Source organism: Salmo salar, unplaced genomic scaffold (genome assembly GCF_965601325.2).
Source record: "Salmo salar unplaced genomic scaffold, fSalSal1 ptg000408l, whole genome shotgun sequence".
Taxonomy (NCBI): domain Eukaryota; kingdom Metazoa; phylum Chordata; class Actinopteri; order Salmoniformes; family Salmonidae; genus Salmo; species Salmo salar.
The window spans coordinates 822,064-837,364 of NW_027675377.1; the positions used below are offsets into that span (position 1 = coordinate 822,064).

General features: G+C 40.3%; 2 protein-coding genes across 2 annotated transcripts in view; one reads left to right on the forward strand and one right to left on the reverse strand.

Annotated features, from left to right (window-relative positions):
- The window catches only part of LOC145875960 (uncharacterized), a 220,933-nt gene that overhangs the window by 66,314 nt on the left and 139,318 nt on the right, over positions 1 to 15,301 (reverse strand). The window lies entirely within an intron of this gene.
- Positions 626 to 15,301, forward strand: part of LOC145875972 (uncharacterized) — a 115,906-nt gene continuing 101,230 nt past the window's right edge. Inside the window, exons 1-2 of the mRNA XM_082971740.1 lie at positions 626 to 683; positions 3,653 to 3,853. Of these exons, the coding sequence (XP_082827866.1) occupies positions 626 to 683; positions 3,653 to 3,853 (259 nt within the window). The remainder of the gene's footprint in view (positions 684 to 3,652; positions 3,854 to 15,301) is intronic.

Consider the following 15,301-nt stretch of genomic DNA (forward strand, 5'->3'; position numbering starts at 1 on the left):
TTAATGAGTGAGAATTTAAAACAAACTTTACACCCACTACATATTTGCGTTGAACCATACTTCTGACATGGATCATTTTGATCCCAGAGGAATATCTTTTATCATAGCCAAAATGTATTTTATTCAATTCTTCCAAATTTTCATGACTTTGTCAATCAACTTGTTCTTAATAAATCTATATCATGGTTTAGTGTTTCTGTATCAATATGGACTTTTAACAAATTAAAATCCTTTGGAGTCATTTTGACTCCAGCCAAAAGCACCTTTGATAAATAGGACGTTTATTTCAAATCAAATCACATTTTATTGGTCACATACACGTGTTTAGCAGATATTATTGCGGGTGTAGCGAAATGCTTGTGTTTCTAGCTGCGACAGTGCAGTAATATCTAACAAGTAATATCTAACAATTTCACAACATAGACCCAATACACACACATCTAAGTATTTGAATCTAGGTTTCTCTGTAGACATGATCCATCCCACCAGAGGGTGGAGGGGCTCCTGTATCAGTGGTTTTGACCAGATAGACACCTGCAGATACACAGTATAGTGCCTCCCATGTACTCTCCTAAGATTGGACTTTTCTATACCACGTATCACATGACTGTGTACAAAACTGCCAATGATAGAAAACTCTGCAGTGGTAGAAAACTCTGCAGTGGTAGAAAATTCTGCCAGTGGTATACAGTGCATTCGTTAAGTATTCAGACCCCTTCACTTTTTCCACATTTTGTTACGTTACAGCCGTATTCTAAAATGTCATAATTTTTCCCCTCATCAATCTACACACAATACCCCATAATGACAAACCAAAAACTGTTTTTTTTACATTTTTGCAAATTTATTTACTGAAGTATTCGTACCTCAGCCAGGATTGTGAAATGTTAGAAAATAATATGTCATAATTTACTCGTACCTCAGCCAGCATTGTGAATGGTTAGGAAATAATATGTCATGTTTTACTCGTACCTCAGCCAGCATTGTGAATGGTTAGGAAATAATATGTCATGTTTTACTCGTACCTCAGCCAGCATTGTGAATGGTTAGGAAATAATATGTCATGTTTTACTCGTACCTCAGCCAGCATTGTGAATGGTTAGGAAATAATATGTCATGTTTTACTCGTACCTCAGCCAGCATTGTGAATGGTTAGGAAATAACATGTCATGTTTTACACGTACCTCAGCCAGCATTGTGAATGGTTAGGAAATAATATGTCATGTTTTACTCGTACCTCAGCCAGCATTGTGAATGGTTAGGACATAATATGTCATGTTTTACTCGTACCTCAGCCAGCATTGTGAATGGTTAGGAAATAATATGTCATGTTTTACTCGTACCTCAGCCAGCATTGTGAATGGTTAGGAAATAATATGTCATGTTTTACTCGTACCTCAGCCAGCATTGTGACTGGTGTCTGATGCGGTGACATACTAGACCATGGCAGTAAATCTAATAGTTAGGTGTTTTTAGTCATGCATGAAAGGTCTGGGGTGGTTCTGTGGTTATAAGTTACTGACCTTGGAATACATTTCTGGCCATGCTGGCAGGGTCTGAATCAAACCCATGTCCACCTGGTACACTGACAGGGTCTGAATCAAACCCAATGTCCACCTGGTACACTGGCAGGGTCTGAATCAAACCCAATGTCCACCTGGTACACTGACAGGGTCTGAATCAAACCCAATGTCCACCTGGTACACTGACAGGGACTGAATCAAACCCAATGTCCACCTGGTACACTGACAGTGTCTGAATCAACCCAATGTCCACCTGGTACACTGACAGGGTCTGAATCAAACCCAATGTCCACCTGGTACACTGACAGGGTCTGAATCAAACCCAATGTCCACCTGGTACACTGACAGGGTCTGAATCTAACCCAATGTCCACCTGGTACACTGGCAGGGTCTGAATCAACCCAATGTCCACCTGGTACACTGACAGGGTCTGAATCAACCCAATGTCCACCTGGTACACTGACAGGGTCTGAATCAACCCAATGTTAAGGGGAGGGAAGATTGGTCAAGAGGGTGATGATTATTGTTGTTCTACTGCCTGATTGTTATGCAACAACACTGTTTACAAAAGCTTTGTTAAATCAGCACAACAGTTTTCAGCTGTGCTAACATAATTGCAAAAGGGTTTTCTAATGATCAATTAGCCTTTTAAAATGATAAACTTGGATTAGCTAACACAACGTGCCATTGGAACACAGGAGTGATGGTTGCTGATAATGGGCCTCTGTACGCCTATGTAGATATTCCATAAACAATCAGCTGTTTCCAGCTACAATAGTCATTTACAACATTAACAATGTCTACACTGTATTTCAGATCAATTTGATGTTATTTTAATGGACAAAAAAAGTGTTTTTCTTTCAAAAACAAGAACATTTCTAAGTGACTCCAACCTTTTGAACGGTAGTGTTAATCATTTTAGAATAAGGCTGTAATGTAACAAAATGTGGAAAAAGTGAAGGGGTCTGAATACTTTCTGAATGCACTGTATTGTTACACCATGTAGGAGCAGTATAGACCTAGTCTGTTCATTATATACATCTACATGATGTATTGTTAGTCCATGTAGGAGCAGTATAGACCTAGTCTGTTCATTATATTCATCTACATGATGTATTGTTACACCATGTAGGAGCAGTATAGACCTAGTCTGTTCATTATATACATCTACATGATGTATTGTTACACCATGTAGGAGCAGTATAGACCTAGTCTGTTCATTATATACATCTACATGATGTATTGTTACACCATGTAGGAGCAGTATAGACCTAGTCTGTTCATTATATACATCTACATGCTGTATTGTTACACCATGTAGGAGCAGTATAGACCTAGTCTGTTCATTATATACATCTACATGATGTATTGTTACACCATGTAGGAGCAGTATAGACCTAGTCTGTTCATTATATACATCTACATGATGTATTGTTACACCATGTAGGAGCAGTATAGACCTACAGTAGCTGGCTTCTTATTTATATGTTCTTTGACTGAATGAAACTGCCTTAAATGTTCTGTGGTAAACATGTTTTATTCTCACTAATCAACCAACACATCCCTGTCTTTGTATGTCTCAATATAATAGTATTATTTAATTAAATCCATGTAAAATAATCTTTGTCTGAAAATAAAATCTGATCCTCAACTGCGTTTCCCTCCAGTCAGCAGACGGCGATGTGCGTCTTTCAGGCGATGCTGCAGCGTGACGTATAATCTAGTGGACGGTTCTTCATAAACAGCTCGTCAACCACCTCGGTAGCTTGCTAGCCAACATAGCCGAAAGAATCAAGCTATTTATACGCTTTCAGTCTATATTAGCTACTGTGTTTTAGACACACTTCTGTCGTATCTACTTGTTAACCTATTTAATTTAATATTACGTTATTTTTTATTAGTCAGCTATAGTAGCTGGCTGGTTAAGTTAGCATTAGCCTAGTCGCTAATGATAGCTAGCTAGCTAACATCCCCGAACATGAGCTCCCTAAACTACTCCCCTCCTGTTAAAGAAGAGGAGGTCTGCTGGACGGAGAAAGAAGCTCTGGGGCTGAACATTGTCGTGAAAGAGGAGGATGTTACAGTAAAACAAGAAGTAGAGGGTGAGGCTGTTACTGTGAAAGAATAAGAGAAAGAAGTTTCAGTGAAAGAAGAGAAAGACGCGTTCAGAGTGAAAGAAGAGGAGGATGTGAAAGAAGATGAGGAAGGGAAAGAGGAGGATGTTACTGTGAAAGAGGAGGAGGTTGCAGTGTTTGGAGTGAAGAAGGAAGGAGAGATTACTGTCACATTGAAAGATGAAGAGGAGGAGATAGGAGATCTGAGTAACACCAGTAAGTACCGCCTTCAATTAGTTTTTAACTTTGGATATTCGGAGTTGGCTCGTCAATACCTCTTCAACGGAGGGCCCTGGGATGATGACTGATATGTCTAGAATCGGACGACGTTCCGTTTCCAAAAAGTGACTTAACATATATATTTGAGGAGGGTCTATCTGCTGACCGCAGACTGGGGGCCACGGCATGTAGTGATTTTAATGTAGTGATGTTTTACTACACACCGTGACCCCCAATAGAGCCATGTGAGAGTTGGGTTGGCTACACCAAAGATTATGGATATACTGACAAGATGTCTCTCCGTCCTGACAAGGGGAGTCGTGGTCCACAAAGCAGCACTGTGGGTTGTCTCGCGCTCACCTATCCTGTCTTTGGATTGGTGGATACAACTTATTATTGTAATCTATTGTTTATATTCTATGTCGTCAACCGCCTGTATTCAATGGAGAGAGATGCTAAGCTACTAGCATGAATATGCATAGCGATCTGGAGACAACTCCTATAGTGTTTTATCAAAGTTGTCGGTATGTCACGTGTCCACGTAACAACTTAATCATTACGAAACTTCTGTTAGATCAAGTAAACCTCACGTAGCAAATAAGCCATTAATTTTGTTGTTGACCAAATTCAACACTTTCCACATTGGGTTGATAATTGTTTCCACTTGGATACAACCAACTGTAACCTACTGGCATGACCTAGAGAGATACAACCTACTGTAACCTACTGGCATGACCTAGAGAGATACAACCTACTGTAACCTACTGGCATGACCTAGAGAGATACAACCTACTGTAATCTACTGGCATGACCTACAGAGATACAACCTACTGGCATGACCTAGAGAGATACAACCTACTGTAACCTACTGGCATGACCTAGAGAGTTACAACCTACTGTAGCCTACTGGCATGACCTAGAGAGATACAACCTACTGGCATGACCTAGAGAGATACAACCTACTGTAGCCTACTGGCATGACCTAGAGAGTTACAACCTACTGTAACATACTGGCATGTCCTAGAGAGTTACAACCTACTGTTACCTACTGGCATGACCTACAGAGATACAACCTACTGTAACCTACTGGCATGACCTAGAGAGATACAACCTACTGTAGCCTACTGGCATGACCTAGAGAGATACAATCTACTGTAACCTATTGGCATGACCTAGAGATACAACCTACTGTAACCTACTGGCATGACCTAGAGAGATACAACCTACTGTAACCTACTGGCATGACCTAGAGAGTTACAACCTACTGGCATGACCTAGAGAGATACAACCTACTGTAACCTACTGGCATGACCTAGAGAGATACAACCTACTGTAACCTACTGGCATGACCTAGAGAGATACAACCTACTGTAACCTACTGGCATGACCTAGAGAGATACAACCTACTGTAGCCTACTGGCATGACCTAGAGAGATACAACCTACTGTAACCTACTGGCATGACCTAGAGAGGTTCAACCTACTGTAACCTACTGGCATGACCTAGAGAGATACAACCTACTGTAACCTACTGGCATGACCTAGAGATACAACCTACTGTAACCTACTGGCATGACCTAGAGTTACAACCTACTGTAACCTACTGGCATGACCTAGAGAGATACAACCTACTGTAACCTACTGGCATGACCTAGAGAATTACAACCTGCTGTAAGCTACTGGCATGACCTAGAGAGATACAACCTACTGTAGCCTACTGGCATGACCTAGAGAGGTACAACCTACTGTAGCCTACTGGCATGACCTAGAGAGATACAACCTACTGTAACCTACTGGCATGACCTAGAGAGATACAACCTACTGTAGCCTACTGGCATGACCTAGACGAGTACAACCTACTGTAGCCTACTGGCATGACCTAGAGAGATACAACATACTGTTGCCTACTGGCATGACCTAGAGAGATACAACCTACTGTAGCCTACTGGCATGACCTAGAGAGCTACAACCTACTGTAGCCTACTGGCATGACCTAGAGAGATACAACCTACTGTAACCTACTGGCATGACCTAGAGAGATACAACCTACTGTAGCCTACTGGCATGACCTAGAGAGATACAACCTACTTTAGCCTACTGGCATGACCTAGACGAGTACAACCTACTGTAGCCTACTGGCATGACCTAGAGAGATACAACATAATGTTGCCTACTGGCATGACCTAGAGAGATACAACCTACTGTAGCCTACTGGCATGACCTAGAGAGCTACAACCTACTGTAGCCTACTGGCATGACCTAGAGAGATACAATCTACTGTAACCTACTGGCATGACCTAGAGAGATACAACCTACTGTAACCTACTGGCATGACCTAGAGAGATACAACCTACTGTAACCTACTGGCATGACCTAGAGAGTTACAACCTACTGTAGGTTACTGGCATGACCTAGAGAGATACAACCTACTGTAACCTACTGGCATGACCTAGAGAGATACAACCTACTGTAACCTACTGGCATGACCTAGAGAGATACAACCTACTGTAGCCTACTGGCATGACCTAGAGAGATACAACCTACTGTAACCTACTGGCATGACCTAGAGAGATACAACCTACTGTAACCTACTGGCATGACCTAGAGAGTTACAACCTACTGTAACCTACTGGCATGACCTAGAGAGATACAACCTACTGTAACCTACTGGCATGACCTAGAGAGATACAACCTACTGTAGCCTACTGGCATGACCTAGAGAGATACAACCTACTGTAACCTACTGGCATGACCTAGAGAGATACAACCTACTGTAACCTACTGGCATGATCTAGAGAGATACAACCTACTGTAGCCTACTGGCATGACCTAGAGAGATACAACCTACTGTAACCTACTGGCATGACCTAGAGAGATACAACCTACTGTAACCTACTGGCATGACCTAGAGAGTTACAACCTACTGTAGCTTTCTGGCATGACCTAGAGAGATACAACCTACTGTAACCTACTGGCATGACCTAGAGAGATACAACCTACTGTAGCCTACTGGCATGACCTAGAGAGATACAACCTACTGTAACCTACTGGCATGACCTAGAGAGATACAACCTACTGTAACCTACTGGCATGACCTAGAGAGACACAACCTACTGTAACCTACTGGCATGACCTAGAGAGATACAACCTACTGTAGCCTACTGGCATGACCTAGATATATATATACAAGCATTTATAAACTTTTTTTCTCACTTTTCTGGGGTATTGTGATGTCTTTATGAGGTATTGTCTGAAAATTGATAATTGAAAAAAGAAAACATTTTTATAATAACCAAATGTGTAAAAAGGGAAGGGGTCTGATTGCATGTATGTTGTATGTTCTAGGGCAGATTTTAATTTTTTTTTATTTTCTTTCTACCAATTGATTGGTTGAAATGTTATGACGTGTATTTTTCCATATGGACACACCCCATGTGTTTAATAAAATCAACTGTATGTGCAGAACTTGAACTGAACTGATGCTTCAAGCGTTTGATTAAATAATTAAGACACACAAATGACTTGAGGAAGCCAGAGGTCAATATAACCAGAAGAAAATAACCAATTCCCCACCTGCTGCTGGCCTTCGTTAATTCTGACGTTATGCTCCTGAAGTTTTTGGTAAAATAGGCAAACTTTTTCCATTTCCGTTTGAAGTGCCAATTTATCTTACCATTTCTACCGATCTGCGTGCCAGTTATGAACGAGTTACAACACCTGTTTGGCTCCGCCACTTCCTGGGTCGGTGAAGTGAGGTATTAAATTTAAGGATTAAATCATTTAAGGAATATATCCGAGTCTCACGCTCATCACCTGTGGAAGGCGGGGCTCCCAGCGAGGCATGGATTTAATAGTATGTTGTACCTAGTTCCCCTCCTTCAGGGAACAGTAGTTATAGTCATAACGTGTGGATTTAATAGTATGTTGTACCTAGTTTCCCTCCTTCAGGGAACAGTAGTTATAGTCATAACGTTAAGCTTGTCATATGATGAACTTTAACTTAAATACTGGATCTTGCTGTGGGACAGTTTTTTGTATTCAGATCTCTGAAATGCTCTCTAACTACGTAACATTTATTGTCTCCTTATATTACGCTGGGAAAACAGTTTTCATGGGCACAGAAATCCTAAATCATTTCAGTTTACTAAATCCAATGGTTCTAACAGAGAGTCACCTTAACTTTATTGACAACACCCAAATGGATACTGTCATTAATGCGGTTCTTAAATAATTACGCATAATACTTAATACTGTAGCTGTTTAGTTACAGTCACATGTTCAACTATCATCAGCTGATCCAGGAAATAATTTTCTGCATGCCAGTCAAATGTAGTTCTTCATTCATTACACCGGTAAAGACAGTTATGCCGTGCTCCACGTTGGATCCAACATCCCAAACAAATCGATATTTATAATGTGTTATTGTCTACTTGATTTACAGTAGGGTCTCGTTTGGAAACGGAGATACTTAGCTCATAATGTGTAGAGAAATGTTCCTTGATGGATAGGCTATTGTACAACACAGAGAGCTATTTTCCTTTATTCAGGACATTTAGAATGACAACACATTACAGAATAGCCTAGTGGGATTATTCACAAAATTATCTGGTGATCAGGTTATGAATTGTCATGACAAAGACATTTTAGTCTCCTTATTTCACCTAAAATATTAAATGATTTATAGTCCTAGGTCTATGTTGTTGTTAGGTGAAGTTATGGGTCCTACAGTAGGTCTATGTTATTGTTAGGTGAGATTATAGACCATTTTGGCATACACTTAGTGGACAAAACCTCATTGTCAGGCTGATGTCAGGCTGATGGTAAACTGGCCAATGATCATTTTACTGGTTGAAGTCGTTTTTAAATATAAAGTAGTACATTTTCGACAATAACACAAACATTATATTAAATCAGGACATTCAAACGAGCCTTACAATTATAATCCAAAGTAGTGTCAAATAATAATAATAATAATCATAATCAACCTGGAAACGGAGGCTTTATTTGCTGTCAGCCTATGAGAACTCCCCTGAGTTTCCCCCACGGTGGTGAATTAGTGAATAGACACAGAGCTTAATGTGAGTTTCCTTGAGTAGCACTCCTGATCTAGTGCTGTAATATTCAGAATACATTGTGAAAACTAATCTTTGCTCACCATTTTTTAAATATATATATTTTTTTGACCCCTTTTTTCTCCCCAATTGGTACTTACAGTCTTGTCTCATCGCTGCAACTCCCATACGGACTCTGGAGAGGCGAAGGTCGAGAGCCATGCGTCCTCCGAAACACAACCCAACCTAGCCGCGATGCTTCTTGACACAATGCCCATCCAACCCGGAAGCCAGCAGCACCAATGTGTCGGAGGAAACACCGTACACCTGGCGACCTGGTCAGTGTGCACTGCGCCCGGCCCGCCACATGAGTTGCTAGTGCGCGATGAGACAAGGATATCCCTGCCGGGCAAACCCTCCCCTAACCCGGACGACGGTGGGCCAATTGTGCGTCGCCCCATGGGCCTCCCGGTCGCGGCCGGCTGCAACAGAGCTTGGACTCGAACCCAGAATCTCTAATGGCACAGCTTAGGCCACTTGCTCACCATTTTTGCTCCAGGCAGATATACTACATCCATAACTAGCGGTTTCTGCATTAGCAGGGAGGTGTTTCTGCAATCAAATTGTGTGCGCATCGCCCTTGTCGCAATTTTAGGTGTTGGCTTTGGGGGTGACCAGTGAGATATACCTGCTGCTGTGATGTGATGCTGGACGGGCGAGCAGGTGCGGGCAGTGATCGATTGAATAGCATGCATTTAGTTTGGAAGGAGCCATGGAAGGAGAGTTGTATGGCATTGAAGCTCGTTTGGAGGTTAGTTAACACAGTGTCCAAAGAGGGGCCAGAAGTATACAGAATGGTGTCATCTGCGTAGAGGTGGATCAGAGACTCACCAGCAGCAAGAGCGACATCATTGATGTATACAGAGAAGAGAGTCGGCCCGAGAATTGAACCCTGTGGCACCCCCATAGACTGCCAGAGGCCCGTACAACAGGCCCTCCGATTTGACACACTGAACTCTATCAGAGAAGTAGTTGGTAAACCAGGCAAGGCCATTATTTGAGAAACCAAGGCTGTCGATTTTTCCAATAAGAATGTGGTGATTGACAGAGTCGAAAGCCTTGGCCAGGTCGATGAATACGGCTGCACAGTAATGTCTCTTATCGATGGCGGTTATGATGTCGTTGATGTAGTTAGTATGCCAAAAGTTCCCGGATGTCGTACTAAATTCGCCAAAATACGACGTATACACGCAGTACTTTAGGGCCCATAATGCAATTCTTCATGAAATGGACGTAGCTTCACAACATTTTCAGATTTGAAGAAAATGGCGGAAAATATGCAGCCGAAGTCCAACGAGAGCCGAAACAAATTCATTGCTTTAACTAATTATGACAAATGTTAAGAACATGTTAAGCAATGTAATAAAGACATTTCTTTTCAAGTAAGTTACCTTACACAATATTTTGGCTGACAATTTGCTTGCTTGTTATTACAGCAGTATGTACCGGCATGTTAAAACCTCTCTGGGGTAGGTGGGACGCTACCGTCACACCTCGCCAACAGCCATTGAAATAGCAGGGCGCCAAATTCAAAACAACAAAAATCTCATAATTCAAATTTCTCACACATACAAGTATTATACACCATTTTAAAGATACACTTCTCATTAATCCAACCACTGTGTCCGATTTCAAAAACGCTTTACAGCGAAAGCATAGCATTAGATTATGTTAGGACACCACCTAGACAAGAAAAACCACACAGCCATTTTCCAAGCAAGGAGAGGCGTCACAAAAACCAGAAATACAGCTAAAATTAATCACTAACCTTTGATGATCTTCATCAGATGGCACTCATAGGACTTCATGTTACACAATATATGTATGTTTTGCTCGATAAAGTTCATATTTATATCCAAAAACCCCATTTTACATTGGCATGTAATGTTCAGAAATGTTTTGCCTCCAAAACCTCTGGTGAATGAGCATATCAATTTACAGAAATGCTCATCATAAACGTTGATAAAATATACAACTGTTATGCATAGAATTAAAGATATACTTCTCCTTAACCTGTTAGGGCTAGAGGGCAGTATTGACACGGCTGGATAAAAAACATACCCGATTTAATCTGGTTACCACTCCTACCCAGTAACTAGAATATGCATATACTTATTACATATGGATAGAAAACACCCTAAATTTTCTAAAACTGTTTGAATGGTGTCTGTGAGTATAACAGAACTCATTTGGCAGGCAAAACCCCGAGACATTTTCTGACAGGAAGTGGATACCTGATGTGTTGTATTACCTTTAAACCTATCCCATTGAAAAACACAGGGGCTGAGGAATATTTTGGCACTTCCTATTGCTTCCACTAGATGTCACCAGCCTTTAAAAAGTGTTTTGAGTCTTCTGGAGGGAGATCTGACCGAACAAGAGCCATGGAACGATGATGTCCCATTAGACACCTGGCGCGCGAGTTCATGTTGGGTACCCTTGTTCCAATACGTTATAAAAGAGTATGCATTCGTCCACCTTGAATATTATTCATGTTCTGGTTAAAAAAGGCCCTAATGATTTATGCTATACAACGTTTGACATGTTTGAACGAACGTAAATATATTTTTTCCCCTCGTTCATGACGAGAAGTCCGGCTGGCTTAGATCATGTGCTAACAAGACGGAGATTTTTGGACATAAATGATGAGCTTTTTTGAACAAAACTACATTCGTTATGGACCTGTGATACCTGGAAGTGACATCTGATGAAGAGAATCAAAGGTAATGGATTATTTACATAGTATTTTCGATTTTAGATCTCCCCAACATGACGTCTAGTCTGTATAGCAACGCGTATTTTTCTGGGCGCAGTGCTGAGATTATTGCAAAGTGTGATTTCCCAGTAAGGTTATTTTTAAATCTGGCAAGTTGATTGCGTTCAAGAGATGTAAATCTATAATTCTTTAAATGACAATATAATATTTTACCAATGTTTTCTAATTTTAATTATTTAATTTGTGACGCTGACTTGACTGCCGGTTATTGGAGGGAAACGATTTCCTCAACATCAATGCCATAGTAAAACGCTGTTTTTGGATATAAATATGAACTTGATAGAACTAAAAATGCATGCATTGTCTAACATAATGTCCTAGGAGTGTCATCTAATGGAGATTGTAAAAGGTTAGTGCATCATTTTAGCTGGTTTTATGGTTTTGGTGACCCTGTTTTTGAATTGACAAAACATTACACATAACTCTTGTAAATGTACTGTCCTAACATACTCTAAATTTATGCTTTCGCCGTAAAACCTTTTTGAAATCGTAAAACGTGGTTAGATTAAGGAGATGTTTATCTTTCAAAGGGTGTAAAATAGTTGTATGTTTGAAAAATTTGAATTTTGACATTTATTTGGATTCAAATTTGCCGCTCTTGAAATGCACCTGCTGTTGATGGAGTGCACCACGGGTGGCACGCTAGCGTCCCACCTAGCCCATAGAGGTTCAAATCGGACATATTGAGTGCATAGAGGAGGTCTGTATCTATAATTCTTAAAATAATTGTTATGCTTTTTGTGAACGTTTATCGTGAGTAATTTAGTAAAATGTTAGCGAATTCCCCGGAAGTTTGCGGGGGGTATGCTAGTTCTGAACGTCATATGCTAATGTAAAAAGCTGTTTTTTGATATAAATATGAACTTGATTGAACAAAACATGCATGTATTGTATAACATAATGTCCTAGGGTTGTCATCTGATGAAGATCATCAAAGGTGAGTGCTGCATTTAGCTGTCTTCTGGATTTTGGTGACATTATATGCTGGCTTGAAAAATGGGTGTCTGATTATTTCTGGCTTGGTACTCTGCTGACATAATCTAATGTTTTGCTTTCGTTGTAAAGCCTTTTTGAAATCGGACAGTGTGGTTAGATTAACGAGAGTCTTGTCTTTAAATAGCTGTAAAATAGTCATATGTTTGACATAAGCAGAGCTGTGGGAGACCACCTCAAGCCCCTGGTAGAGCCGGGGGTGGTGTTTACCACTCCACCACGCCTTCAGCAGGCTGGAAAAGTGGGATTGATCTGGTTGATCCATTTGTTTGTTTCGGTTTGCAGTAGTTGAATCCTTTGACGTATTGTTGAATTAAACATTTATCTTCAACAAATGCACTGGGTTGGTTGAAAAGTGATACTAAACGTACATACCAGCACTATTTTGACATAGTGGGAGATATACTGAATTTATACTTTTTTCATAATAAGATGGACCAAGATACGTATTGGTTTTACAAGAGTCTGTTGATTGTCAGTCATTGGGTTAATTTCTTTTGCAATATGTTCAAATCAAGCTTTATTTATACAGATTTTTCTATTGTGTTATTGACTGTATGCTTGTTTATTCCATGTGTAACTCTGTGTTGTTTGTGTCGCACTGCTTTGCTTTATCTTGGCCAGGTCGCAGTCGTAAATGAGAACTTGTTCTCAACTGGCCTACCTGGTTAAATAAATAAATAAAATCTGAACTTTATTGACAACACCCAAATGGATACTGTCATTAACGCGGTTCTTCAATAATTACACATAATTCTTAATGCTTTAGCAAACATTTTATTAAACAGGACATTCAAATATCCTTACAATTATAATCCAAAGTAGTGTGAAATGAACTCATCATCAACCTGGAAATGGAGGTTACTCCCCTGAATTTCCCCCATTCACATTCAGAATACATTGTGAAAAACTAAAATCTTTGCTCACCATTTTTGCTCCAGGCGGATATAGTACATCCATAACTATCGGTTTCCTCATTAGCAGGGAGGAGTTTCTGCAATCAAATTGCCCTCGTCCCGCAATTTTAGCAAACACAGAAAGGGGACTATATTGGAGACCAAAAGTAGTCTGGCACACTGCTTAGAGTTTCAACAACATGAATAACGTATTTCTAGCCTACAATCATCTATGTTACTACTCATGTGAAAACAAGACAAAATATGACTATTCTTGCTCATTTTAAGACAATTGTCAAATAATTTTTACATTCATTACAGACGTCAATTGTTGTCCAACATCATGGCTCCGCTGTTGGCATCACCTTTTACAGTGGATTTCTGCTGTTGTGGGCCTTTAATCATCTGTCTGACTTTGTTGTTCACACAGGAGAGATACGGGACTATCGTGGATCCTCTGGGGAGCCTCAACAACCTCATGATGCTGAAGAGGCAGAGAAGAGTCTCTCCAGATCAGAACACCTCAAGAAACACCAGCAGAGACCCACAAGGAAGAAAACTCACTGCTGCTCTGACTGTGGGAAGAGATTCAACTCATCAGGCATTAAAATTCATCGGAGAATACACACAGGAGAGAGACCTTTTAGCTGTAATCAATGTGGGAAGAGTTTTGGTCAATCTGGAAATCTGACTGCACACCAGAGAATCCACACAGGAGAGAAACCTTATAACTGTGGTCAATGTGGGAGGAGTTTTACTCAGCCATGCAGCCTGATATCACACCAGAGAACACACACAGGAGAGAAACCTTATAGATGTGGTCAATGTGGGAAGAGTTTTGCTTCATCTAGCCAACTGACAAAACACCAGAGAACACACAGGAGAGAAACCTTATAGCTGTGATCAGTGTGACAAGAGATTCTCCGGTAAAAGACATCTGATCAAACATCAGAAAATACATGAATGAGTTGTTTCATGATATCAATGATATAATGTCACAATGTAGAATGTTTTAACATTGTAGTAGGAGTATTTTAATGATGTCACAATGTAGAACCCTAAACTTTGTCCCCTGTTCTATTGATTTCAACATGATATGGATATTAGCCTCAGGGGGAAAATCCAGGCTCTGAAATGGAAGAGTACTATTTATGAGATTTAATAAAAAGTGACTAACAAAAAAAGAGTTGTGTTACACTTACCACGTTGGTGACCCACTGGAATCAAAATGCAACACTTCAAAATGTAGCGAGCTGTTTTCTACAAATTGTCCTCTAACCAGGGATGTACACATTATTCCCAGATTCCGTGTGGTTTTTGAGCTGTTAGTTTTAACAGGACGTGCAACCTCATCTCCCTCCTCTCGGCACAATTGATTTCAACATGATATCGATGAGTTATGACAAATAAGTGTTGTGTTCCTTTGTTTAGGGACCCCTAAATTTAAATGCATCACTCCAAAATGTAGCGGACTGTCTTCTACAGGTTGTCCTCTAACCAGTGAGGTAAAATACATCTCCATTTCCATGTGTTTTTTGTTTTGTTGTGTTAGTTTCAAGAGCAGGTTCAACCTGATTTCCCCCCAAATGGATATAAGATTTGTGTTTTGCATTTAGCTAGTGCGTTGCCATGGATCTTTATTTATTTTGACTGCACGTTTTTCTGTATTG